Raw genomic sequence first — 26,117 nt, 5'->3', positions numbered from 1 at the left:
TCTGGGCAAAGGCAAGACTGTGCCCACAGTCTGCTAACTGCAGTTTCAATTTCCCTCACAAAACAGATGTCTTATTTACATTACCTCCCCCCACCTCCCTTCTTTATGATGGGGAATTAAAGCAGCCAGTTCCAGGCTGATTCGGTGATCCTGACAGTAGGGGTGTTGTGTAGTTTCTGGACTGTATGGCTGTGTTCTAGCAGCATTCTCTCCTGTGGCTGGCATCTTCAGAGGATGCCACAGGTGCTGGCAAAACCTCAGGAGAGAATGCTGCTAGAACACAAACAACTATACAGCCCAGAAACCATGCAACACCTCAGAAATTCTGGCCGTGAAAGCCTACAACAATAAAAAATCCCATGTAATTTGGGAAATAATAAAGGACTAATACAGGAGTGGAAATCATATGGATTTCCAGACTCAGTCAGTCAAGGAAGCCATGGTTGGCCTGAATTGATTGAGTCTGAATTAATGTTTTTATGTTGCATGTGTTTTATTTTATTTATTTTATATTGCGTTAACTTTTATGTTCTTTTTTAGGTACCTTGTTTGTCTGTAAGCGATCCTGAGTCTCTTCGAGGAGATGATGGTGGGATATAAGAATAAAGTAGTAGTAGTAGTAGTAGTTATTATTATTATTATTATTATTATTATGGCTGTTGAAGATAGGGAGGCTTGGAGATCTCCCATTTATAGGGCCATTATTTATTTATTAGACTTGTATACCGCTACTCCCAGTTTGGCTCGGAGCGGTTATAAGAAGATGTCAACTTGATGACAGTAAACAAGAAGAACAAGACATCAAAACCACCTGTTTTCAAAAGCTCACCTGCCATTTCCACGTCTCCACCTCTTGCTGGCTCATTAGGAAATCCTCAGCCAAGGCAGCGGTCTGGACACCGTTCTCTGGCCCATATTCCCAAACCCAGCTCTGGATCTCTGGTGGCAAGATGGCCAGGAACTGCTCCAGGATCAGCAGCTCCAAGATCTGCTCCTTGGAGCGTTGGTCTGGCTTCAGCCACTGGCGGCAGAGCTCCTGTAGCCGGTTGTAAACCCGCTGTGGGTCTTCCACCTCCTGGTAGCGGAACTGTCTGAAGTGCTGGCGCTGTGACTCTATTTTGATGGCCTCCCTGCGCAAGATGGCAGCTGTCACTTTCTCAAAATCCTCCCGGTCTTTGGCATCTAGGCCACTAAAAGCCTGCTTGGCTTCGCCACTGAGCGCCGGAAGGAGCCGGGCCACCCAGTCTTCCCTTGGCCAACGACAGGCTTCGGCAACTTGTTGAAAGGAGGCCAGGAAAGCTTTGGTGTCTTCCCACGGTGTGGGGTCTTTCAACTGTGGGGTTCTCCATAAGGTGTGCGGGTGATCCAATGCCTGCAAGAACTCCTGCCACTGGGTTTCCCATTCTTTCGCCGGTCGTCCGTCTGGGTCTGGTTTAATCCTTCTGGGGTCTTCAGCCAAATCAGTTTGGATAGTGGAGGTGACCTTTCTTGTCGCTTTCGCCATGACGAGGCTGGTGGGTAGGATTTGTTGCACTGCTTTCGTCCCAAGCAACAGCGTCTAGTTTCTGGATCTTTACTTTGTCCTAAACGTGTCCAAAAATGTAAGAAGTTCAAGCACATCAATCTATACTAAACACTCAACCCTTTTGAGTTTTAGAAAAACCCTGAACACATGGCTATGTGCCCAGGCTTTCGAAGATTAAATGATAAAGACAACCCGGACTGATTTACGGCTACAGCACAAGGATTTTGGAGGAATGGATTTTAATCATATGTTTTATATCTTTATATTGTTTTAATTGTTTTATTGGATTTTCATTGCTATTTTAATTATGTGTAGGCATCGAATTGTTGCCAATTTTGTACGCTGCCCTGAGGCCCTTCGGGTGAGAAGGGCGGGATATAAATGTTGGAAATGAATAAATAAAGGGTTTCGAAGCGAACACGGGCACACGTTTACTACAAGGGTAATAGTAATAATAATAATTAATAATAATAGCTTGGAAAGTGTTTGACTTGTGATTTTGTGATATGAAATCCAGCATGTCTATCTTGTTTGCTGTGTCATACAATCAAATAATAATAATAATAATAATAATAATAATAATAATAATAATAATAATAACTAGACATCACAGTTGTGGAAAAGAAAAAGGTTTGGATCATTGATGTCGCCATTCCAGGTGACAGTCGCATTGACGAAAAACAACAGGAAAAACTCAGCCGCTATCAGGACCTCAAGATTGAACTTCAAAGACTCTGGCAGAAACCAGTGCAGGTGATCCCGGTGATGATCAGCACATTGGGTGCCGTGCCAAAAGATCTCAGCCGGCATTTGGAAACAATAGACATTGACAAAATTACGATCTGCCAACTGCAAAAGGCCACCCTATTGGGATCTGCACACATCATCCGAAAATACATCACACAGTCCAAGACACTTGGGAAGTGTTCGACTTGTGATTTTGTGATACGAAATCCAGCATATCTATCTTGTTTGCTGTGTCATACAATATAATAATAATAATAATAATAATAATAATAATAATAATAATAATAATAATAACAACAATAATATAAAAAAAGATCTCAGCCGGCATTTAAAAACAATAAACATTGACGAAAATTACGATCTGTCAACTGCAAAAGGCCACCTTACTGGGATCTGCGCACATCATCCAAAAATACATCACACAGTCCTAAATGCTTGGGAAGTGTTCGGCTTGTGATTGTGTGATACGAAATCCAGCATATATATCTTGTTTGCTGTGTCATACTCTGTCTTTGTGTCAATAATAATAATAATAATAATAATAATAATAATAATAATAATACAACTTTATTTATATCCCGCCACCAACTCCCAGAGGGACTCAGCTCACAAAATGCTTAAGGTGTGACACAAAATACAAAATACAACAAGTACAAAACAAAACATAGACAATAAACAGTCAAAACAACATCATAAATTCACAGTACCCACTGGTAAAAACAATAAAATATAGCAATTGCTGTAGATAAAACAGCCGTATTTGACCTCAGAATGGTAAAGTGCTAAAAAGAGTCTAAAGGTCCTCATATGTATTATGAGAGTCTAATCATGATCGAAGGCTTTTGAAGGTAAAAACAACCTTGTTTCTCTTGTTTCCGAGTGCCACTAACACTATTAAGCGCAAAAAACAGCACAGAAAAAAGACAATAACAGACCCCGCAAAATAAACATGCTATTATTTTATTGTGACACAGCAACAAGATAGATATGCTGGATTTTGTATCACAAAATCACAAGTCGAACATTTCCCAAATGCCTAGGACTGTGTGATGTATTTTCGGATGATGCGTGCAGATCCCAGTAGGGTGGCCTTTTGCAGTTGGCAGATCGTAATTTTGTCAATGTCTGTTGTTTCCAAATGCCGGCTGAGATCTTTTGGCACGGCACCCAGTGTGCCCATCACCACCGGGACCACCTGCACTGGTTTCTGCCAGAGTCTTTGAAGTTCAATCTTGAGGTCCTGATAGCGGCTGAGTTATTATTATTATTATTATTATTATTATTATTATTATTGCCGTTTTATATAAGGCACACCATTTTACTGTGCTATGATATATCATGGCACTAGAACCTCCACAATTTTGGGATGCTTAAAATTGAATCCATGAGCACAGCAAAAATAATGGCATAGGGCAAAATCTTAGGATGCAGAATAAATGGGGTTCGACACCACTTCAACTGTCATGGATTCCTGGGAGTTGTAGTTTCACAAAGTCTTTACCCTTTTATCCCAAATTATATATCCCAGGATTCCACTGCATTGAGTCATGGCATCTCAAGTGGTGTCGAACTGCATTAATTCCACAATGCAGATGCACCATACTGCTGACTTTATGCCTGGCAAAAGGATTGATTAGAAATCAGTTTAGGAACACAGCATGCTTTCTGGAATCTGCCTCTTGCTCAACCTCACAGAAAACCTGCTTCAATTTTCAAAAAGAAAGAAAAGGGGGGAAATATTCCTTGAACTACTCACCAGAGCTGCAAGTGGACCAACAACAAAAAACCTCCAATTTTGGCTTCTACTCTCAAGAAGAGAGAGAAAAGGAGGTGGAGCAGGAAGCTGGCTGAGAGCCTTGGAGGCTTTTCTAGGAGCCAAAGCTTTATTGCTTTAACCCTTCCACAACTTTGCAAGGATCCAATAGACATGGAAACAGCTAGCCGAGCTGATTTAGAGGCTTCCTTCTTTATTCTATAACTATTTTTCATAAGCAGCTGAAAGGCAGCCAGGAGAAATTCCAATAACCCCTGTATTTTCCCTAATCCAGAAAATACAAATGCTCCAAACATCCAAAACTGTGTGGCTGAGATAGTGACACCTTTGCATTCTGTCAGTTCAAATAGATTCAAACTTTGTTCCATGCATATAAATATATTAGGAATAAAATTATCTTCAGGTGATGTGCATAATGTTGAACATCACTTATCCTGAATGTCAAAATCTGAAACGCTCCGAAATGCAAAAGTGTGGCTGAGATAGTGGCACCTTTGCATTCTGTCGGTTCAAATAGATTTAAACTTTGTTCCATTCATATAAATATAGTAGAGTCCTGCTTATCCAACCTTCACTTACCCAACATTCTGTATTATCCAACACAATCTGCCTTTTAGTAGTCAGTGTTTTTGTAGTCAATGTTTTCAATGCATTGCAATGTTTTGGTGCTAAATTTATAAATACAGTAATTACTACATAACATTACCGTGTATTGAACTGCTTTTTCCTGTCAATTTGTTGTAAAACATGATGTTTTGAAGCTTAATTTGTAAAATCATAACGTAATTTGACATTTAAAAGGCTTTTCCTTAATCCCTCATTATCCAACATTTTCGATTACCCAATGTTCTGCCAGCCTGTTTATGTTGGGTAAGGAGCCCGATGGTGAAGTGTGTTAAAGCACTGAGCTGCTGAACTTGCGGACCAAAAAGTGCCAGGTTCAAATCCCGGGAGCGGAGTGAGCACCCGCTGTTAGCTCCAGCTTCTGCCAAACTACCGTGTTTCCCCGAAAATAAGACAGTGTCTTATATTATTTTTTACTCCCAAAGATGCGCTAGGTCATATTTTCAGGGGATGTCTTAATTTTCCATTAAGAAGAATTCATATTCAAATGAACATTGATTCTATACTGTACAGTTGTCATCACAAACCAATATAACTAAACCAGACAAACTGTGACTCCTGTCAAGAATTTCTATTTACTACCATTATTTCCATATAGAACTGGTATGTAAGCCGCCCCGAGTCCCTCTGGGGAGATGGAGGCGGGGTATAAAAATAAAATTATTATTATTATTATTATTATTATTATTATTATTATTATTATTATTATTATGTATATTTACCAATCCTGCATGCTATGGTGTTTTGTTTGGCAGGCGCCGGGCATGCTTCCAAACAAAAACTTACTTTTGGGGGAGGCCTTATATTTAGCAATTCAGCAAAACTTCTACTAGGTCTTATTTTTTTGGGATGTCTTATTTTCAGGGAAACAGGGTAGCAGTTGAAAAACATGCCAAATGTGAGTAGATCAATAGTTACCACTCCAGCGGGAAGGTAACGATGCTCCATGCAGCCATGCCGGTCACATGACCTTGGAGGAGTCTACGGACAACGCCGTAGCACTATGTGCATATGTGCATAATGTTGAACATCACTTATCCTGAATGTCAACATCTGAAATGTTCCTAAAGTTGCAAAATTGTGGCTGAGATAGTGGCACCTTTGCTTTCTGATGGTTCATTAGACACAGACTTTATTGCATACATGCAAATTATGAAAAAAATGTCTAAAATTAGCTTCAGGCTAGGTGTATACAGGACACGTGAAGCATAAATGAGTTTGTTGTCGAAGGCTTTCATGGCCAGAATTATGAGGTTGCTGTGAGTTTTCAGGACTGTCTGGCCATGCTCCAGAAGCATTATCTGATGTTTTCCCCACATCTATGGCAGGCATTCTCAGAGATTGTGAGGTCTGTTGGAAACTAACAAGTGGGTTTATATATCTGTGAAAGACCCAGAGTGGGAAAAAGAACTCTTGTTTATTGGAGGCAAGTGTGAATGTTGCAATTGTCCACCACTCTCACAACCACCATGTCAGACTGCACAGAGAAGCCACTGAAATCCACAAGCATGTGGACAATTTCACCAGAAAGGAGGAAACCATGAAAATGAACAAAATCTGGCAACCAGTATTCAAAAAACTCTAAAATCAGGATAGTAAATAAAGAACAGCACTCAGAAAATAGGGGAATTCCAGATAGAAAACAATCAGGACCAGCTAACACTTCTCAACAAAGTATTCCCCCAGGCAGGGAGCAACCAATAATTCAAATTGCTTACTGTATTGTATATGTGTATATTGATTTGCAGTTTTCCTTAACTCTACGTTGTGGGAGGGGCTGCAAACCATGTGATCAGATCTGGGCTTGTTCAGGACTCAAACTCCATTTTAGAAACAGTATGCATAGATACTTCAGTAGAAACAGATGTATGCTTTTAGAAGTTAGATGAAACAGTCTACAGAGGCTCTATTAGACTCTCAGTACAGAGAGATGCTTTGGGCTATGGACTGTTGATTATGAGAAAGATGCCCTGTGTTATCCACACAGAGAAACTACTTCAAATCCTATCTGTAACTTGATTGATATGCAAAGTACCTGTATGCTGAATACATGAAGTTTGTAAGTAAACCAACTATATTACTTTTAAAGAAGTCTACTTATATTTGCCTCTTGAGAGCATGGTTTAAAGGCAAATATATTTTAAGGGAGAGCAGATGCTTTTGGGGGCATTTAAAGTAATACTTCAGAAACTCTGGTGTATGTATGTATATATGTGTGTGTGTGTATATATATATATATAGGAAAAGGTTTTCCCCTGACCTTAAGTCTAGTCGTGTCCGACTCAGGGCGTTGGTGCTCATCTCAATTTCTAAGCTGAAGAGCCGGCATGGTCCATAGATATCTCCAAGGTCATGTGGCCGGCATGACTGCATGGAGCGCCATTACCTTCCCATGGAGTTGTACCTGTTGATCTTTGCATGTTTTCAAACTGCTAGGTTGGCAGAAGCTGTGGCTAACTGCAGGAACTCACCCTACTCCCCGGATTTGAATTGCCGACCTTTCAGTTCAGCAGCTCAGCAGTTTAACCGGCTGCGCCACTGGGAGCTCCAAATTATATATATATTTGTGTGTGTGTGTGTGTTTGTGCATTAGCATATCTTTGTCCCTAACAGTTCAAAGCAATATCTAGGTACATCAGTTTAACAGCTGAGAAACCTAATTGATTTGCATGAATGCCATTTTCCCAAAAGGTTATGGCATTATTTTCAAAAAGGTTACGATTTCTAACCAGATCATGCCTTTCCAAAGATCATAAAATCTCCAAAAGGTTATGGAGATTTCCATTTTCCAAAATTCTCAGAAAGTAGTTAAAAGCAAAGGTCTTCACTGATGCAGAGATCAGGGCACACTGTAACCGTCCCCCACCTTTTCCATCACACAAAACAGAAAAAAGGCAGACATTTGTGTTTTTTCCAAGTCTTTTTATAATAGAAATTTTTTCCCTAACATGATCTGAAATTTCTTTTACCAGGCAGGGGAAAAACAAAACAAACAATCCTGATAACTCAGAGACGGCAGGATGTGAGACTGAGACTTATTGCATCCACATTGTGGCTCAGAGGCTGAATTATTTACAATGATGACTTCCCCTCATTCGTTCATTCATGGGTTAGTTTTTTGTTTTGTTTTTGTTTGCATTTTTGGCTTCTTTAGTGTCCAAATTGTCTATTGAGATTATTTTCCTGCACCATCTCATGCCATTTAGGGATGCATAGTTTCGGGTGGAAAAGCCCCCATACCTCTCCATTGAATATTTATTGAGATCGTTCAGTCCTTTTGAACAAAACTTTTCTTAAATTTGTGAAATTTGACTCTGATGAATCAATTTGTCTGAAATGTGCTTTTTCCAAATCTCTAGGCTAAGGAATCCCGGATATTGCAATCCTACAAGAGCATTTCTCTAAGCGCATGAATGTTTTCTTTCTTATCATTATTTGAGAGACTACCATATACTCATATATAAGTTGACCTTGTGTACAAGTCGAGGGCAGGTTCTGGGGAACAAATTGTGGATTTTGACATGACTCCTGGATAAGTTGAGGATCATTCTATCTCCTTAGGGCAGAAGGGCAGAAATGGTTCCACGATAGAGAAAGCAGAGGGGGTCGGTGCTTGTTTTTGGGTTCTCCTGATACATCTCCTTCCTTTTGCCACAGTCAGAGAATGAGATTTATTTTTCTGGGTAAGAGTTAATGTACAGTACTCACATTTATTACAGCATGTAAAATCAGTTGGTTTGTGTGTGAACAGAAAAATTGCAAAGCACCAAACTGATTGGTTGGGCCATGCCCAGGGAGCCAACTGAGCCTGGAAGTTTTGGATAAAGTTACAGGTTTCTGCTGGAGGTCAATTTTGGAAAAGTGCTTAGCAAGAGAGGTTTGTTCCTGGGCTGCTGGAGGAAGACATTTTCCATGGACATCTGAAGGACTATTTGAATCTCTTTTAAAAGGACATTGTGTTAGTCAATACAACTGCTCACATGAATGCATATATGTTGCATTTCAAAGAGTAAATGTTCTTGTTATTTACTGTTCATCTGCGTAACAAGACAGTGTGTGGACTAGTCAAGCATGAACTACATATGATTTTCATTTTTTCACAACAATGACCCATTAATAAATTGACCCAGGTCTTTTTTGAGATTTTTTGTCACTTAGATTTCTAAGCATATACATGAGTATATAGAGTAAATCCCCCTGAACAAAGTTTCTCTCATAAATTTCATATGGAAAATATACTGTATTTCACTGCTTAATAGTTGCCACTGCATAATTGCTGCACTCCCATTTTTGAGGTACAGTAGTCTCACTTATCCAACACTCGCTTATCCAACGTTCTGGATCATCCAACGCATTTTTGTAGTCGATGTTTTCAATAAATTGTGATATTTTGGTGCTAAATTCATAAATACAGTAATTACTACATAGCATTATTTCGTATTGAACTACAGTAGAGTCTCACTTATCCAACATTCGCTTATCCAACATTCTGGATTATCCAACGCATTTTTGTAGTCAATGTTTTCAATACATCGTGATATTTTGGTGCTAAATTCGTACATACAGTAATTACTACGTAGCATTACTGCATATTGAACTACTTTTTCTGTCAAATTTGTTGTATAACATGATGTTTTGGTGCTTAATTTGTAAAATCATAACCTAATTTGTTGTTTAATAGGCTTTTCCTTAATCCCTCCTTATTATCCAACACATTTGCTTATCCAACGTTCTGCCGGCCCGTTTATGTTGGATAAGTGAGACTCTACTGTACATAAATTGGTATGTCTAGTGTTCATTGCATAATAGTCACACCCTTATTTCACTCATCTGGATGCCTGACCCCTTACCCACTATGGGTCTATCAGCCTACTGAAGCTCTGTCGCTGGAATTTTTCACCACGTAATAGTCGCACCCTCTTTTCACTCCAAAACAGGGAAGTGCGACTATTATGAGGTGAAATACATTACATCCTTTCCTTGCTTTTTGGATGTTTCCCTTCACTGAAGCGTTCGCCGCACTAGGAACATTTTTTGGGATTCTCTGCGGCATGAATTCTCTGATGGCTTATCAAGGCGACTTTCTGGATGTAGCTCTTCCCACAATGAGAACACTGGAACGGTTTCACGCCGCTATGAATTCTCTGGTGGTTCCTCAAATACTCTGCCATGCTGAAACATTTCCCGCACTGAGGGCATTCGTAAGGCTTCAGTCCGGTGTGAATTCTCTGGTGGTTTTTCAGGTACCTCCTCTGGTTGAAGCATTTGCCGCACTGAGAACACTTGTGTGGTTTGTCCCCAGTGTGAATTGTCTGGTGGTTCTTCAGGCACTGAGTACGACTGAACTTCTTCCCACATTCGGAGCATTTGTACGGCTTCTCTCCCGTGTGAATTCTTTGGTGGATTGTCAGATTTCTCCGCTGGCTGAAGGATTTCCCACACTGAGAGCATTTGTATGGTTTCACCAGACTGTGGATTCCCTGGTGTCTCCTTAATGCTTGTCTGGAAGCGAAGATTTTTCTACATTCAGGACATTCGTGCAGCTTCTCTCCCGTATGAAGCTGCTGGTGATTCGTCAAATGCTCTTGCTTACTGAAGCACTTCCTACAAAAAGGGCATTCAAATCGTCTCCCTTCGCTTTCAACTCCTTGAATTCTTGGGAGTGACGTTGAGTGACAAAACTTCTTCCCAGGCTCGGGAACATTCTGAGGTTTCCCTTCTCTTTGGGCAGCCTGAAATTTGACCAAATTACTTCCATTTCCTTGTTCACTCAACCGAGATTTGTTCTCTCTTGTTAGCATTTCTTGACGTGAATATTGTCGAATGTTTCCCTCTGCCACGGAGCCATCTCTGGTACGTATCATGTCAACATCAGGTCCATAGTGATACCTTCTATCATGTATGGAGAATAAGAGTATTTCCTCCTTCATATGTACTTTGGAAGGCTGAGCAATTGTTGCTATAAGTCCTTCTCGGCCTTCAGCACCCTCCTTTCCCTTCTTTGGAGCACACTTCTTCCGTACACCTTTGGGCTTCCACCTCTCCTCGCATATTCCTTGCACATCCCTGAGGGTTTTCTGTAGAGGTCGTTGTACTATGTCTTCCAGCTCTTTTGCTTCATACTGAGAATTTTCCAGCTTGACTTGACTTCCCATATTGTCACCTGTACAGAAAAAGGCAGATAAGGGAAAGAAGGAACTTAGACAGAGATGAAGCTAAGCTACTTGAAAAGTCGGGCAAGGTATGCCCATTCTTCAGCGCCCATAATTGCCACTTATAAATTTGCCATACATTTATTTTCTAAATAACAGGATGAATTAATAACAGGAGCGTACCACCCCCCTGCTAAGCCAGCTCCACTGGCTGCCGATATGCTACCGAGCCCAATTCAAAGTGCTGGTTTTGACCTATAAAGCCCTGAACGGTTCTGGCCCAATCTACTTGTCCGAACGTATCTCCTCCTATGAACCAGTAAGATCACTGAGATCATCTGGAGAGGCCCTGCTCTCGGTCCCACCTGTCTCACAGGCGCGGCTGGTGGGAACGAGGGACAGGGCCTTCTCGGTGGTGACTCCCCGACTGTGGAACGCCCTCCCTGGAGATATCCGACAGGCTCCTACCCTGCTGGGATTCAGAAGGACCGTGAAAACATGGTTATGTGCCCAAGCTTTTGATGAGTAAATTACAAATTTGACATGGCCTGATTTAAGGATGAAGCATGAGGATCTCGGATGAATGGAATTAATTATATATACGTTTTTAAGGTTTTTATAATGTGTTTTAACAATGTTATTAACAGATCTGTTTATATTGTTTTGTTTTTATGATTGCAATTTGGGCATTAAATTTTGCCAATTTTTGTAAGCCGCCCTGAGTCCCCTCGGGTGAGAAGGGTGGGATATAAATGTTGTAAATAAATAAATAAATAAATAAATAAAGGACGCCCCTATCCATCGAGATATGTTTCCAGCCGGATGGACCACAATTACTTGGAACCATGAATACAACTGACTGCCATTAAATTGCCTGAATCTGGTCCCAGTATGTCATGGAGCAGATCCGCCAGCGTAACACTATGGTAATTTCTGGGAAAATCATTCCACAGAATTACCGGGAAGACCTGATAAATTCCTTGAGCGACCATAGAGTTGGAAGAGACCTCACGGGCCGTCCAGTCCAACTCCATTCGGCCAAGAAGCAGGAAAATCGCATTCAAAGCACCCCAGACAGATGGCCATCCAGCCTCTGCTTAAAAGCCTTCAAAAAAGGAGCCCCCACTACACTCTGGGGCAGAGAGTTCCACTGTTGAACACCTCTCACAGTGAGGAAGTTCTTCCTAATATTCAGGTGGAATCTCCTTTCCTGTAGTTTGAAGCCATTGTTCCGTGTCCTAGTCTGCAGGGCAGCAGAAAACAAGCTTGCTCCCTCCTCCCTATAACTTCCCCTCACATATTCATACATGGCCCTCATCATGTCTCCTCTCAGCATTCTATTCTGCAGGCTAAACATGCCCAGTTCTTTAAGCCGCTCCTCATAGGGCTTGTTCTCCAGACCCTTGATCATTTGAGTCGCCCTCCTCTGGACACTTTCTAGCTTGTCAACATCTCCCTTCAATTGTGGTGCCCAGATTTGGACACAGTGTGATTCCAGGTGTGATCTGACCAAGGCAGAATAGAGGGGGAGCATGACTTCCCTGTATATAGACATTATACTCCTATTTATGCAGGCCAGAATCCCATTGGCTTTTTTTGCTGCCGCATCACATTGTTGGCTCATGTTCACCTTCCTCCCCACAAGGACTCCAAAGATATTTTTCACACATTCTGCTGTTAAGCCAGGCATTGTCCCCCATTCTGTTTCTTTGCATTTCATTTTTTTCTGCCTGCGTAGAGTATCTTGCATTTGTCCCTGTTGAACTTCATTTTGTTAGTTGAAAGCCCGTCTCTCTAGTCTGTTAAGATCATTGTGAAATCTGCTCCTGTCTTCTGGAGGATTAGCTATCCCTCCCAATTTGATGTTTTCTGCAAACTTGATGATCATGCCCCTTAGTTTTAGATAAATAGGGATCATTTCCCCCTAGTTGTAGATAAATGAAACCATGCATATGGGTTCCATAGCTACTTGGATCTTGGTATACAGGTATGCCTCAGTTTAATGAAATAGACAATTTTGGCACCCAGTCTTTAATACAGTGGTTCCCAACCTTTGGTGTCTTGGACTTCAACTCCAAGAGCCGGGCTTTAGCACAGCAAGTTAAACCACCAGCTGCAGTAAATCTTGTCAATCCAAGGTTGACAATTCGAAGCCCTGGTCAGGGTGAGCTCCTGGCCTTTAGCCCAGCTTCCACCAACCTAGCGGTTCCAAAGTGAAAAATGTAAGTAGATAAATAGGTTCCGCTCTTTGGCAGGGAGATGGAGCGACAACATCCCCCCCCCCCCCCTTCGGGTGGCTGGACCCAAGCACAAGCCTCCAAGATGCCGAGGATGGGAAAAAGCCTATATATACCGCCTGCCATGTACAATTGTCTGTCTTGTCTGTATATAAACAGTATTGAATGTTTGCCATATATGTATGTTCTGTGACCCGCCCTGAGTCCCCTTTGGGATGAGAAGGGCAGAATATAAATACTGTAAATAAATAAATAAACTCCCAGAAATCCGAGCCAGTTTACGAGCTGTTAGGAATTATGGAAACTGAATCCCAAAACACCTGGGAAATCAAAAGTTGGGAACCACTGTTTTTAACAGGAAACCTTTGAGGATCTAGAGTTTTCTAGGCCCCTTCTACACTGCCATATAATACAGATTATCAAAGCAAATAATCTACATGACCTGCTTTGAACTGGATTATATGAGTCTACACTGCCATATAATCAATTTCAAAGCCAACAGTCTGGATTTTATATGGGTAGAAGGGGTCCTAGACAAGTGGTTTTTTTCAGATGAAAATATTGTTTTTTAATTCATGTTTTTCCAATGTTAATGGGATTTCTGTGCCCCTAAGACGTGTGAAAGTAGAGGGCTTACTGTATTTTGATCAATGACTAGAAAAACAGAGTACAATAAAACTTTAAACACAGTATAAAATAAAATATGTATAGTATGACAGTATAAGTAATATGAAATATTGTCTTTTATTTTTAGAATCATAGAATCCTAGAGTTGGAAGAGACCACATGGGCATCCAGTCCAACCCCTGGATATGCAGGAAAAGCACAATCAAAGCACCCCAGACAGATAGCCATGCAGCCTCTGGTTATAAGTCTCCAAAGAAGGAGCCTCCTTCACGCTCCAAGGCAGAGAGTTCCACTGTTGAACAGATCTTATGGTCGGAAAAGTCTTCCTAATGTTCAGGTGGAATTTCCTTTCCTGTAATTTGAACCCATTGTATTTCATTATATTTTACTTTGCTTTTCTGGTCATTGACGGAAAATAGAGATTCACAACAAGGGAGGGAATAAAATCCATAGATGTCTTGTTTCTTTTCAAAGACACGCATGAAGAATTTGAAAGGAAATTATTTTCTGCCTACAAATTCATTTCTATGAATAGCAAAGTGTTGGTGTTTTTTGGATTTACTGTCCAAGGACCAGAAAACTCCTTACCCAAAGAATCTACTTGCCCATCATCCTCTTGCAGGACTTTCCAAACAATAGTCTGTTGGCTCGGCAGGCTCAGGTTTTGCCAGGCTGTCTGCACAGATGGGTCGGTTTCCTTGAGATCCACCGGTTCCTGCAAATGGGAGAGTTGACAGATAGGGAAATCTTTCGTGTGAGACTCGATTGCAGACTCAAGGCAAAATATACCATGGGTTAACTGTGAAAGGCATGAACCATTCATTTTTTCCATTGAGAAATATACAGCTGGGAACAGGAGAATTATAGACTTAGGCCAAGACCTGAAACAAGAAGTGGGTAACTATGGAGGAGCGATTTTTCTGCTCCCAAAGACTGAACCTGGCAGAAAAGTAATAAGAAAGATGAGACAAAGAAATAAAAAAATGGTTTCTGTTCAACATCTGGTTCTGGGAACTTTGATCTAAAGATATGCAGTTTTTGATCTAGATCAGGCATGGGCAAACTTGGGCCCTCCAGGGGTTTTGGACTTCAACTCGCACAATTCATAACAGCCTACCGGCTGTTAGGAATGGTGGGAGTTGAAGTCCAAAACCCCTGGAGGGCCCAAGTTTGCCCATGCCTGATCTAGAGATTGCCCCAGGAAATAAACAGTCCAACAAATGTGGAACGGAATAAGATATACCTCTTTAATGTCACTCAAGACCATTTTCTGTCCTTCTGGAGAAAGCGATGAGCTGCCCTGGATGGGGCACTTGAGCGTCTCACTGCTTTGTTTGTCTTCTTTGCAGATCTCTCCTTTCACAGCCTCTGAGGGATCTTCCTCTGTATTCCCGGGTGCCAGGCTTCCCTCCTTCTTTACCCCCTGCAAAACAAAGGGGCATCCAACTCAGAATAATAATAATAATAGTAATAATAATAATAATAATAATACATCACACAGTCCTAGACACTTGGGAAGTGTTCGACTTGTGATTTTGTGATATAAAATCCAGCATATCTATCTTGTTTGTTGTGTCATAATAAAATAATAATAATAATAATAATAATAATAATAATAATAATAATAATAATAATAATATATTTTATTTATATTCCGCTCCACATCCCCAAGGAGACTCAGGGCGGATTGCAGAACACACATACAGCAAACATTCAATGCCGTTATACAATTAACAAGGACAGACAATACATAAACAGAGGTAAAGGCTTTTCCCCATCTCTTCCATTTCTGGGGGTGGGGGGGTGCAGTCGCTCCATCTTCCATGCCGAGGAGCTTTACCGTCCTTAGACGTCCTCCCAATCAAATCGCCGGCATGTCCTTATAGGCGCCTTTTATTACTTCCCCACTTAAAGCAGTACCTATTTATCTACTCACATTTCTGTTTTCGATCTGCTAGATGCGCAGGGAGTTGGAGCTGATAGGGAGTGCTCAACCTGACCCGGGCTTGAACTTCCAATCATTTGATTGGCAGGATTTTGTGCAGCTTAGTGGTTTAACTCGCTGTGCTAAGCCCGGCCCCAGAAGAGAGGCAGATGGCTGGGGCTTTGTGCACAAGAGACCCATTTTGCTCATCAACTCTGTTCACTTATGAAAACTCAATTGAAATGCATTTCCCCGCAATAATAAAAAAAGCCAGATCCACATCTCTTATTTCCTTAAGACTTTTATTTTCAGTTTTGTAGCAATAGCTGCTTCTATGCCCTCAAAAGCTCCGATTGTGAACATTGATCTTATCAAGAGGCTCTAAAAACCAAAGGCAATATGATTTTTATTTCTCCTCATAATGAAAACTAATTGAGATTTTCCAGAGAATTTTTCTTTCATGTCAGGAGCGACTTGAGAAACTGTGAGTCGCTTGTGGTGTGAGAGAACTGGCTGTCTGCAAGGACATTGCCCAGGGGACACCCAGATGTTTTGATGTTGTGGGAGGCTTCTCTCATGTCCCCGCATGGAGCTGGAGCTCATAGAGGGAGCTCATTCGCACTCTCCCCGGGTTGGATTCAAACCAGCAACCTTCAGGTCAGCAACCCAACCTTCAGGTCAGCAGTCCTGCAGGCACAAGGGTTTAACTCACTGCGCCACCGGGGGCTCTTCCCTGAGAAATAGCACAATGAATTAGGGTTGTGGACTGCAGGATAAGAAATGGCTATTAATACAGTAGAGTCTCGCTTATCCAACCTTTGCTTATCCAATGTTCTGTATTATCCAACGCAGTCTGCCTTTTAGTAGTCAGTGTTTTTGTTGTCAATGTTTTCAATGCATTGCAATGTTTTGGTGCTATATTTGTAATACAGTAATTACTACATAACATTACCGTGTATTTTACTGCTTTTTCTATCTATTTGTTGTAAAACGTGATGTTTTGGTGCTTAGTTTGTAAAATCATAACATAATTTGACGTTTAATCGGGCCGGGCTGTGGCGCAGGCTGTTGAGCAACCAGCTGCAACAAATCACTCTGACCAAGAGGTCATGAGTTCGAGGCCAGCTCAGAGCCCCATGTTTGTCTTGTCTTTGTTCTATGTTAAGGCATTGAATGTTTGCCTTATATGTGTAATGTGATCCGCCCTGAGTCCCCTTCGGGGTGAGAAGGGCGGAATATAAATACTGTAAATAAATAAATAAATAAATTTAATAGGTTTTTCCTTAATCCCCCCTTATTATCCAACATTTTCGCTCATCCAACATTCTGCCGGCCTGTTTATGTTGGATATGCGAGATTCTACTGTAATGATTTTTTTGTCATATATTAGTCATTGTGACAGATTTGAGAAAAGCACATGATGAATGTGTTCAACAGAAAATAATAAGCGTATGTCAAACTCTTTCATTTTTTTTGTCTTGAAATCTTTTGTATGAAGGTGGGATATGTAGTATGACCCTAATATCCATGGAAGATATATTCTGAACTTACCATGGAAACAGGAAACCATGGATAACAGTAAACACTGTTGAAATGAATGACTTCCACTGGAAATGACTATAGTCCCCCTGATCTAACCCATGTTCTTTACTCTCTTGGAGATTCTGGAAACTTGGTGGGAACATCTCACCTGGCATTTCCCTGTTTCATCCTCTTGCTGTCTCTTGAGGAGGAAGTCCTCTGCCAGGGCCACAGCCTGGGAACAGGTATCTGGTCCTCCGGCTCGGATCCAGATTTGGAGATCTTGGGGAAGACTGGCCAGGAATTGCTCCAGGATTAGCAGCTCTAAAATCTGCTCCTTGCTGCGCCTCTCCGGCTTCAGCCACTGACGGCAAAGCTCCTGGAGTTGGCTGTAAACCCTTTGCGGATCCTCAACCCTCTGGCAGAAAAACTCCCGAAAATGCTGCCGCTGCAGCTCCATTCTCAGGGCATCCTGTCGCAAGATGACAGCTTTCACTTTCCTGTAATCTTCCCTGTCTCCGGCTTCCAGGCTCTGAAAGGCTTGCTCTGCTTCTCCGCTCAATGCAGGCAAAAGCCGGGCCGCCCACTCTTCCTTTGGCCATCGACAGGCTTTGGCCACTTGCTCGAAGGAGGCCAGGAAGGCCTTGGTGTCTTCCCATGGGGCGATCTCCGGCATGGTTGGTGTTTCACATCTTGCGTGAATGGGTTGCAGAGTCTTCAGGAACTCCTGCCATTGGGCCTCCCAGTGCTGTTGCATCCCTTTGCTTGGGCCTCCTTTCCCTTCTTGCGATGCTCCCCAACTTGGCCGTTTGGCCATCGATTCAGGTTCAGCTGCCCTAGCGGTGTTTCCTGCTCTGACCGGTCGTCCTTCTAGATCCAGCTCTGCATATAAGTGCTCTTTCATTGCTCACTCTCAGTACTGCCCTATCAAATGTCCGCTTAAGAATAATTACAATTGAAGAAATAAATAGCTGAATAATTATTTGGCTGTGTCTTCCTGCATGGCGGAACGGAGTTGGATGGTCCTTGTGTTCCTTCCCTTTCAACTCTAGTATGGAAAACAATCTAGATTCGAGGAGCAGAGAAAAACCTACTTCTTTGCCCTTTGGTATTTTATTACGATTCCGAAGGAAGAAAATATCCAGCTTCTGCTTCATTGGTAGATCTGAAAGTAGTAAATAGGAGGATTTGGCTACGGATGGGGAAAAGACATCACTGAAGACAACAATTGGGTTTGTGAGGTGAAGAGAAACCTTCTCCCTGAAGAGAAAAAAGATAACATGTTGAAGGAACCAAGAAAAGAACAAGAGGGAGAAGAAGCAAGGATCTGGGACAAAATATTTTGCAGATGAAGGGCTTCATTTTTGCACATTACACTCTAGGGCAGGGGTCCCCAAAGTTTTTAAACAGGGGGCCAGTTCACGATCCTTTGGATCGTTGGAGGGCCGGACCTTTGGAGCAACAACAACAACAACAACAATAAAAAGAGGGTTGGAAGAGATCCTTTGGGTCATTGAGTCCAATCCCATGGTGCCTTTGTGCACCGAAAGCACCAGCAAAGCACCCCTGACAGATGGCCACCTAGCCTCAATGTTAATAAATAATAATAATAATAATAATAATAATAAAGAGGGTTGGAAGAGACCCCTTGGGCCATTTAGTCCAATCCCCTTCTGCCTTTGTGGACCAAAAGCACAAGCAAAGCATCCCTGACAGATGGCCACCTAGCCTCAATGTTAATAAATAATAATAATAATAATAATAATAATAATAATAATAATAATAATAATAACAACAACAACAATAAAGAGGGTTGGAAGAGACCCCTTGGGCCATTTAGTCCAATCCCCTTCTGCCTTTGTGGACCAAAAGCACAAGCAAAGCATGCCTGACAGATGGCCACCAAGCCTCAATGTTAACAACAACAACAACAATAATAATGGTTGTAAGAGAAGAAGAGACAGCTTGGGTCATTTAGTCCAACCCCCTTCTGCCCTTGTACCATGGGGGCCGGATAAATAGCTTCGATGGGCTGCATCCGGCCCCCGGGCCTTAGTTTGGGGACCCCTGCTCTAGGGTTAAACAGACCAAACTATAAAACCGGTAATGTATATACCAGTGGTTCTCAACCTTCCTGATGCCACAACCCCTTAATACAGTTCCTCATGTTGTGGTGACCCCCAACTATAAAATTATTTTGTTGCTATTTCATAACTGTAATTTTGCTACTGTTATGAATTGTAATGTAAATATCTGATATGCAGGATGTATTTTCATTCACTGGACCACATTTGACACAAATACCTGATACACCCAAATTTGCATACTGGTGGGGTTGGGGGAGACATTGATTTTGTCATTTGGGAGTTGTAGTTGCTGGGATTTATAGTTAACCTACAATCAAAGATCATTCCGAACTCCACCAACTATGAAACTGAACCAAACTTGGCACACAGAACTCCCACGACCAGCAGAAATTACTGGAAGGGTTTGGTGGGCATTGACATTGAGTTTTGGAGTTGTAGTTCACCTCCATCCAGAGAGCACTGTGGATTCCAAACAATGATGGATCTGGACCAAACTTGGGCTGCATACTCAATATGCCTAAATGTGAACACTGGTGGAGTTTGGGGAAAATAGACTTTGACATTTGGGAGTTGTAGTTGCAGGGATTTATAGTTCACCTACAATCAAAGAGCTCCTTGAACCCTACCAACGAAAGAATTGGGCCAAATTTCCCACACAGAACCCCCATGGCCAACAGAAAATACTGGAGGGATTTGGGTTCCTAAGACCATCAGAAATATGTGTTTTCTGATGGTCTTTGATGACCCCCCTGAAATCCCCCTCGCAACCCCCCCAGAGGTCCTGACCCCCAGGTTGAGAAATGCTGGTATATATGATGCAGCATCCAATGAATGCAGTTTGGCACCATTTGAACTGCCATGGCTCATAGAATCATAAGTTGGAAGAGACCGCATGAACCATCTAGTCCAGTGATGGCCAACCTATGACATGCGTGTCAGCACTGACACCCCAAGCCATTTTTGCTGACACGCTGCTGCGTGCAGATTGATTGGATGACTATGTCTTTTGTAGCCAAATTTGGTGTGATTTGGTCCAGTGGTTTTGTTGTTTACTCCATGGGAATTATGCACATTACATTTATATATATATATATATATAGAGAGAGAGAGAGAGAGAGAGAGAGAGAGAGAGAGAGAGAGAGAGAGAGATTATTATATCATTCTATTATTATTTTATTATTGTAGCATATCATATTATTACTATTATATTATATTACATTATTCTTTATTCATGACTACACTGAAACTAGAATAGAGAGAAATCAGCGTGGAAACTGCAAGAGGTACCATAGATCGTTGTACATGGAAATAATGGTATTAAATAGTTTTTGATTTATTAAATACAGTTATATACAGTAGAGTCTCACTTATCCAAGCTAAACAGGCCGGCAGAAGCTTGGATAAGCGAATATCTTGGATAATAAGGAGGGATTAAGGAAAAGCCTATTAAACATCAAATTAGGTTATGGTTTTACAAATTAAGCACCAAAACATCATGTTATACAACAAATTTGACAGAAAAATTAGTTCAATGCGCAGTAATGTTATGTTGTAATTACTGTATTTACGAATTTAGCACCAAAATATAATGATATATTGAAAACATTGACTACAAAAATGGCTTGGATAATCCAGAAGCTTGGATAAGCGATGCTTGTATAAGTGAGACTCTACTGTATTACAATTATACATTTTTTGTAATTTAAATTATACATATTGCAAAATTATGTTTTTTTTCTCAAAGTGACACAAGTCATGCAAGTGTTTTTTGGTGAATTTTGACACACCAAGCGCAAAAGCTTGCCCATCATTGATCTAGTCCAGGGGTCCTCAAACTTTTTAAGCCGAGGGCCGGTCCACAATCCTTCAGACTGTTGAGGGGCCGGATTATCATTTGAAAAAAATACAAACAAATTCCGATGCATACTGCATTTGTCTTATTTGTAGTGCAAAAACAACAACAACAACAATGAAAGAACAATACAATATTTAAAAATAAAAACAATTTTAACGAACATATATTTATCAGGATTTCAATGGGAAGTGTGGTCCTGCTTCTGGCCAATGAGATAGTCAAGTTAATTAGGGTTGTTGTTGTTGTTGTTGTTGTTGTTGTTGTTGTGTGCCTTCAAGTCATTTCAGATTTTGGGTGAGCCTAAGTCTAAAATTTATTTATTATTTATTTACTGCATTTATTTACTACATTTGTATCACACCCTTCTCACCCCAAAGGGGATTCAGAGTGGCTTACAAATTATATGTACATACAATATATTATATTATTAGCATAGCACAATATTAGCATTATATATTACTATATTGAACTATACCACTATACTGTAATATTATTAGTAACATTATATGTAATATAGAATATATAATTAATATTATTATATGGTATTATTATTAGTGTTATATTGTATTACATTATAATATTATTATCAACATTATATGTATATACAATATATTATATTATAAAACTGAGGACGGGGGCCAGGTAAATGACCTCGGAGGGCCGCATCCGGCCCCCGGGCCTTAGTTTGGGGACCCCTGATCTAGTCCAACCCCTTCTGCCATGCAAGAGGAGCACAATCAAAGCACCCGCAACAGATGGCCATCCAACTTCTGTTTAAAAGCCTCCAAAGAAAAAGCTTCCACCACACTCGAAGGCTGTTGAACAGGTCTTCTTACGGTCAGGAAGTTCTTCCTAATGTTCAGGTGGAATCTCCTTTCCTTTCATTTGAACCCTTTGCTCCATTGAGTCCTAGTTTCCAGGGCAGCAGAAAACAGGCCTGCTCCCTCCTCCTTATGACATCCTTTCAAATATTTATACGCGGCTCTTATGTCTCCTCTCAACCTTTTCTTCTGCTCAATGCTTTGGAATATTAGGACTTGCCATTTGATTACGCCTTCAGCCTTCTTTACCAGAGTTGTAGGATCTCACCAAACTACAACTCCCATGATTCCATAGCCTCGAGCCATGGCAGTTCAAGCGGTGTCAAACTACAATAAGTCTAAATCAGGCATGGGTCAACTTGGGCCCTCCAGGTGTTTCAGATCGGACTTCAACTCCCACCATTCCTAACAGCCTCAGGCCCCTTCCTTTTCCCGCTCAGCCGCTTAAACCTGCTCTAAAATGTAGATACACGCACCCACAGTTACAGCAATTGGACACTGATTTAGCAGCTCCAGCTCCTTCCAAAGGAACCAGGGATCTGTAATTTGGTGAGAGAGTTGGAATTCTTAGCCAGAGAGTTGTAGTTCACTCCCTTGAACTACTAAAATGGAGCTCTCCAGCAGATAATAACCAAATATTTTATGAAACCACAAATGCCTGGCTTCTGTGACCTAAAGCAGGCACAGTTTATAGTAAAACCAAACACTATAACTCTGCATTGTAGATAATACATATACTCTACAAAATCCTGATTAAAATATCTCAAACACACATTCAGTAGATTTATATCTACTCGTACATATTAAGAAATCCAGGGCCCTTCCACACAGCCATATAACACAGAATATTAAGGAAGATTATCCACAATATCAGCTTTGAACTGGGTTATCTGACTCCACAATGCTATAAAATCCAGTTCATCCAGTCCAACCCCCTGGCAAGAAGCAGGAAAATCGCATTCAAAGCACCCCTGACAGATAGCCATCTAGCCTCTGCTTAAAAGCTTCCAAAGAAGGAGCCTCCATCAAACTCTGGGGCAGAGAGTTCCACTGCTGAACAGCTCTCACAGTGAGGAAGTTCTTCCTAATGTTCAGGCGGAATCTCCTTTCCTGTAGTTTGAAGCCATTGTTCCACGTCCTAGTCTCCAGGGCAGCAGAAAACAAGTCTGCTCCCTTCTCCTTCTGACTTCCCCTCACATCTTGATCCATGGCCCTCATCATATCTCCTCTCAGCTTTCTCTTCTGCAGACTAAACATATCCAGCTCTTTAAGCTGCTCCTCATAGGGTTTGTTCTCCAGAACCTTGATCATTTTAGTCACCCTCCTCTGACACATCCCAGCTTGTCAACATCTCCCTTAAATTGTGTTGCCCAGAATTGGACACAGTGTGATTCCAGGTGTGGTCTGACCCTTCAGAACCTCATGTCCGAAGACCTTGCTTTACATACTAATATTGCCATCATCCGAGCCCTCCTATAGCCCATTGCTATGTACAGTTGTCAAAGCTGAACCGTGAAGAAAACTGATAGGATGAAACTCATTAGAAAAGTGCTGGAGGAAAGAAGGTTGAGAGGGAACATGATAGCAGTGTTTTAAATATTTGAAAAGATGTCACTCTGAGGAGGAGAGAGTCGTCTTGTTTTCTGCTGCCCTGGAGACTAGGACGCAATGCAGCCATGGATGCACACAAACATTAGGAAGAACCTGACAGCAAAAGCTTTTCAATCGTGGAATACACTGCTGAGAGTGTAGTAGAGTCTACTTCCTTGGAGTCTTTTAAGCAGAGGCTGAATGGCCATCTGTCGGGCATTATTTGATTGTGTATTCCTGTAGGATAGAAATACAGCTGGATTGGATCACCTTCGGAGATCATTTTCATCACCATGATTATGTGGACAGCATAACAAAAAAATAAATAAATGGGTCGTAAAACAAATCCCTAGAGGTCGAGATGAGTAAGCTGAGACTACCATACTGCAAAGTATGCAGTATGGTGGCGGGATAGAAAAATAAAGTATTATTATTATTATTATTATTATTATTATTATTATTATTATTATTATTATTAAAATCCTTCCTTGCTCATGAAACTGTGCAATTTTTTCCCCAAGATTTCCAAATCCAAACTACTGTTTCCAGACAGGAAACAATCAGGGCCAGCTAACACCTCCTAACAAAGGATTCCCCCAGGCAGGAAGCAGCAAGGCTTTGAAGCTGCAAGGCCATTCAACACTAATCAAGGTGGCCAAACTGCAGCATTCACACTGGCCTCAAACAGACATGAATTCTTTCTCCCACCCTGGACATTATTCCACAGATATATACAGTAGAGTCTCACTTATCCAAGACTCGCTTATGCAAGGTTCTGGATAATCCAAGGCATTTTTGTAGTCAATGTTTTTAATATATCATGATATATTAAATTCGTAAATACAGTAATTACAACATAACATTACTGCGTATTGAACTACTTTTTCTGTCAAATTTGTTGCATAACATGATGTTTTGGTGCTTAATTTGTAAAATCATAACCTAATTTGATGTTTAATAGGCTTTTCCTTAATCCCTCCTTATTATGGTATTTGATACTCTGTATACTGGTTTTATATTTGTGAGCCGCCCCGAGTCCCTCTGGGGAGATGGTGGCGGGGTATAAAAATAAAATTATTATTATTATTATTATTATTATTATTATTATTATTATTATTATTATTATTATTATTATTATCCAAGATATTTGCTTATCCAAGATTCTGCCAGCCCATTTAGCTTGGATAAGTGAGACTCTACTGTAAATCCCACTTGCCTAGGTTCCAACAGACTTCACAACTTCTGAGGATGCCTGTCATAGACGTGGGCGAAACATCAGGAGAGAATGCTTCTGGAACATGACCATACAGCCCAGAAAACTCACAGCAGCCCAGTGATTCTGGCCATGAAAGCCTTCAACAACATAATTGTTTGCACGTTTGTAAATACAGTACAGTCTCACTTATCCAGCATAAGTGGGCCGGCAGAACGTTGGATAAGCGAATATGTTGGATAATAAGGAGGGATTAAGGAGAAGCCTATTAAACACCAAATTAAGTTATGATTTTACAAATTAAGCACCAAAACATCATGTTAAACAACAAATTTGACAGAAAAAGTAGTTCAATATGCAGTAATACTATGTAGTAATTACTGTGTTTAGAATTTAGCACCAAAATATCACGATATATTGAAAACATTGACTACAAAAATGCATTGGATAATCCAGAATGTTGGATAAGCAAGTGTTGGATAAGTGAGAATCTACTGTAAACCCCACTTGCCTAGTTTCCAACAGACTTCATAACTTCTGAGGATGCCTGTCATAGATGTGGGCGAAACATCAGGAGAGAATGCTTCTGGAACATGACCATACAGCCCAGAAAACTCACATCAGCCCAGTGATTCTGGCCCTGAAAGCCTTCGACAACATAACTGTTTGCAAGTTTGTAAATACTAGTACAGTATATATACACACAAACACACACACACATATATATATCACTCCTTCTATACGACATAGAATAATAACATCATACTTACACTTTTTAAATCTAAAATGCTCCTTTCCTTCCAGAAAAAAAGGTAACAATAATAATTTAAACAACTTAAATTAAAATGGACCTTATCTTTCCAACTGAATGTGTTGGATAATCCAGAACGTTGGATAAGTGAGACTCTACTGTACTAGTATCAAGTTTTCCATGGCCTTCTGTTTCCCACGCCCATAAAAGCAGCCAGGCGTTTGTTGATTCTTCATAAAACTATAGCAACAATCTGCACTGACACTTTTACTGCCTTGGCTCAATGTTTATATGGAAAGCTAGGAGTTGCAATTTGGGTTCTCTTTGGTGGAAAAGGCTCAAGGTCTTATGGGCAGAACCACAGCTCTCATGACCCCAAAGCATTGAGCCGTGGCAGTGGCTCAAAGTAGTGCCAAACTGCATCCCTTCCCCAGCTCCTCACCTCTCTGCTGCCTTCCATCTCCAAAGCTTCTTCCCTTTGCAAGCCTCTTCTCACTTCCAGGAGGCCGCTCTAGCAAGAGCACTCAATGTGCAGGAAGCATTGAGCCGCACACATGCGCCAGAGCGCCTCCTTAGATTAGGAGATGATCCGGCAGCCGGTGCCAGAGAGAGAGCTCTGTGGCTCAGCCTAAGTGTCATTAGTGTCAGTTCCATATTAAGGATGCAGCT

General features: G+C 41.1%; 2 protein-coding genes across 2 annotated transcripts in view; both read right to left on the bottom strand.

Moving 5' to 3' along the window:
* LOC100566605 (zinc finger protein 813) overlaps positions 1-1,504 on the bottom strand; it is a 35,937-nt gene extending 34,433 nt beyond the window's left edge. Inside the window, exon 1 of the mRNA XM_062973538.1 lies at positions 830-1,504. Coding sequence (XP_062829608.1) covers positions 830-1,504 — 675 coding nt within the window. The remainder of the gene's footprint in view (positions 1-829) is intronic.
* A 6,067-nt stretch (positions 1,505-7,571) lies between these two features.
* LOC103278096 (zinc finger protein 397) lies at positions 7,572-25,978 on the bottom strand. The gene is made up of 5 exons (XM_008105816.2): positions 25,891-25,978; positions 17,301-18,391; positions 14,930-15,109; positions 14,275-14,401; positions 7,572-10,833 (listed from the first exon to the last, which is right to left on the bottom strand). Exons 2-5 carry the CDS (start codon positions 18,033-18,035, stop codon positions 9,692-9,694), a joined length of 2,184 nt encoding a protein of 727 aa, XP_008104023.2. The 5' UTR covers positions 18,036-18,391; positions 25,891-25,978; the 3' UTR covers positions 7,572-9,691.
* Between the last annotated feature and the right edge of the window lie 139 nt (positions 25,979-26,117).

Source organism: Anolis carolinensis, chromosome 2 (genome assembly GCF_035594765.1).
Source record: "Anolis carolinensis isolate JA03-04 chromosome 2, rAnoCar3.1.pri, whole genome shotgun sequence".
Taxonomy (NCBI): domain Eukaryota; kingdom Metazoa; phylum Chordata; class Lepidosauria; order Squamata; family Dactyloidae; genus Anolis; species Anolis carolinensis.
Note: the sequence above shows the minus strand (reverse complement) of the source record. Positions and strands in the feature narration are given on the sequence as shown.

Excerpts from the sequence above, each read along its gene's own strand:
- LOC103278096 (XM_008105816.2), bottom strand. The coding sequence starts at position 18,035 with ATGAAAGAGCACTTATATGCAGAGCTGGATCTAGAAGGACGACCGGTC. Across the intron at positions 15,110-17,300 it reads ATGAAACAGGGAAATGCCAG|GGGGTAAAGAAGGAGGGAAG; the intron begins GTGAGATGTTCC and ends TTTGTTTTGCAG. Across the intron at positions 10,834-14,274 it reads TGGGCAAGTAGATTCTTTGG|GTGACAATATGGGAAGTCAA; the intron begins GTAAGGAGTTTT and ends TTTTCTGTACAG.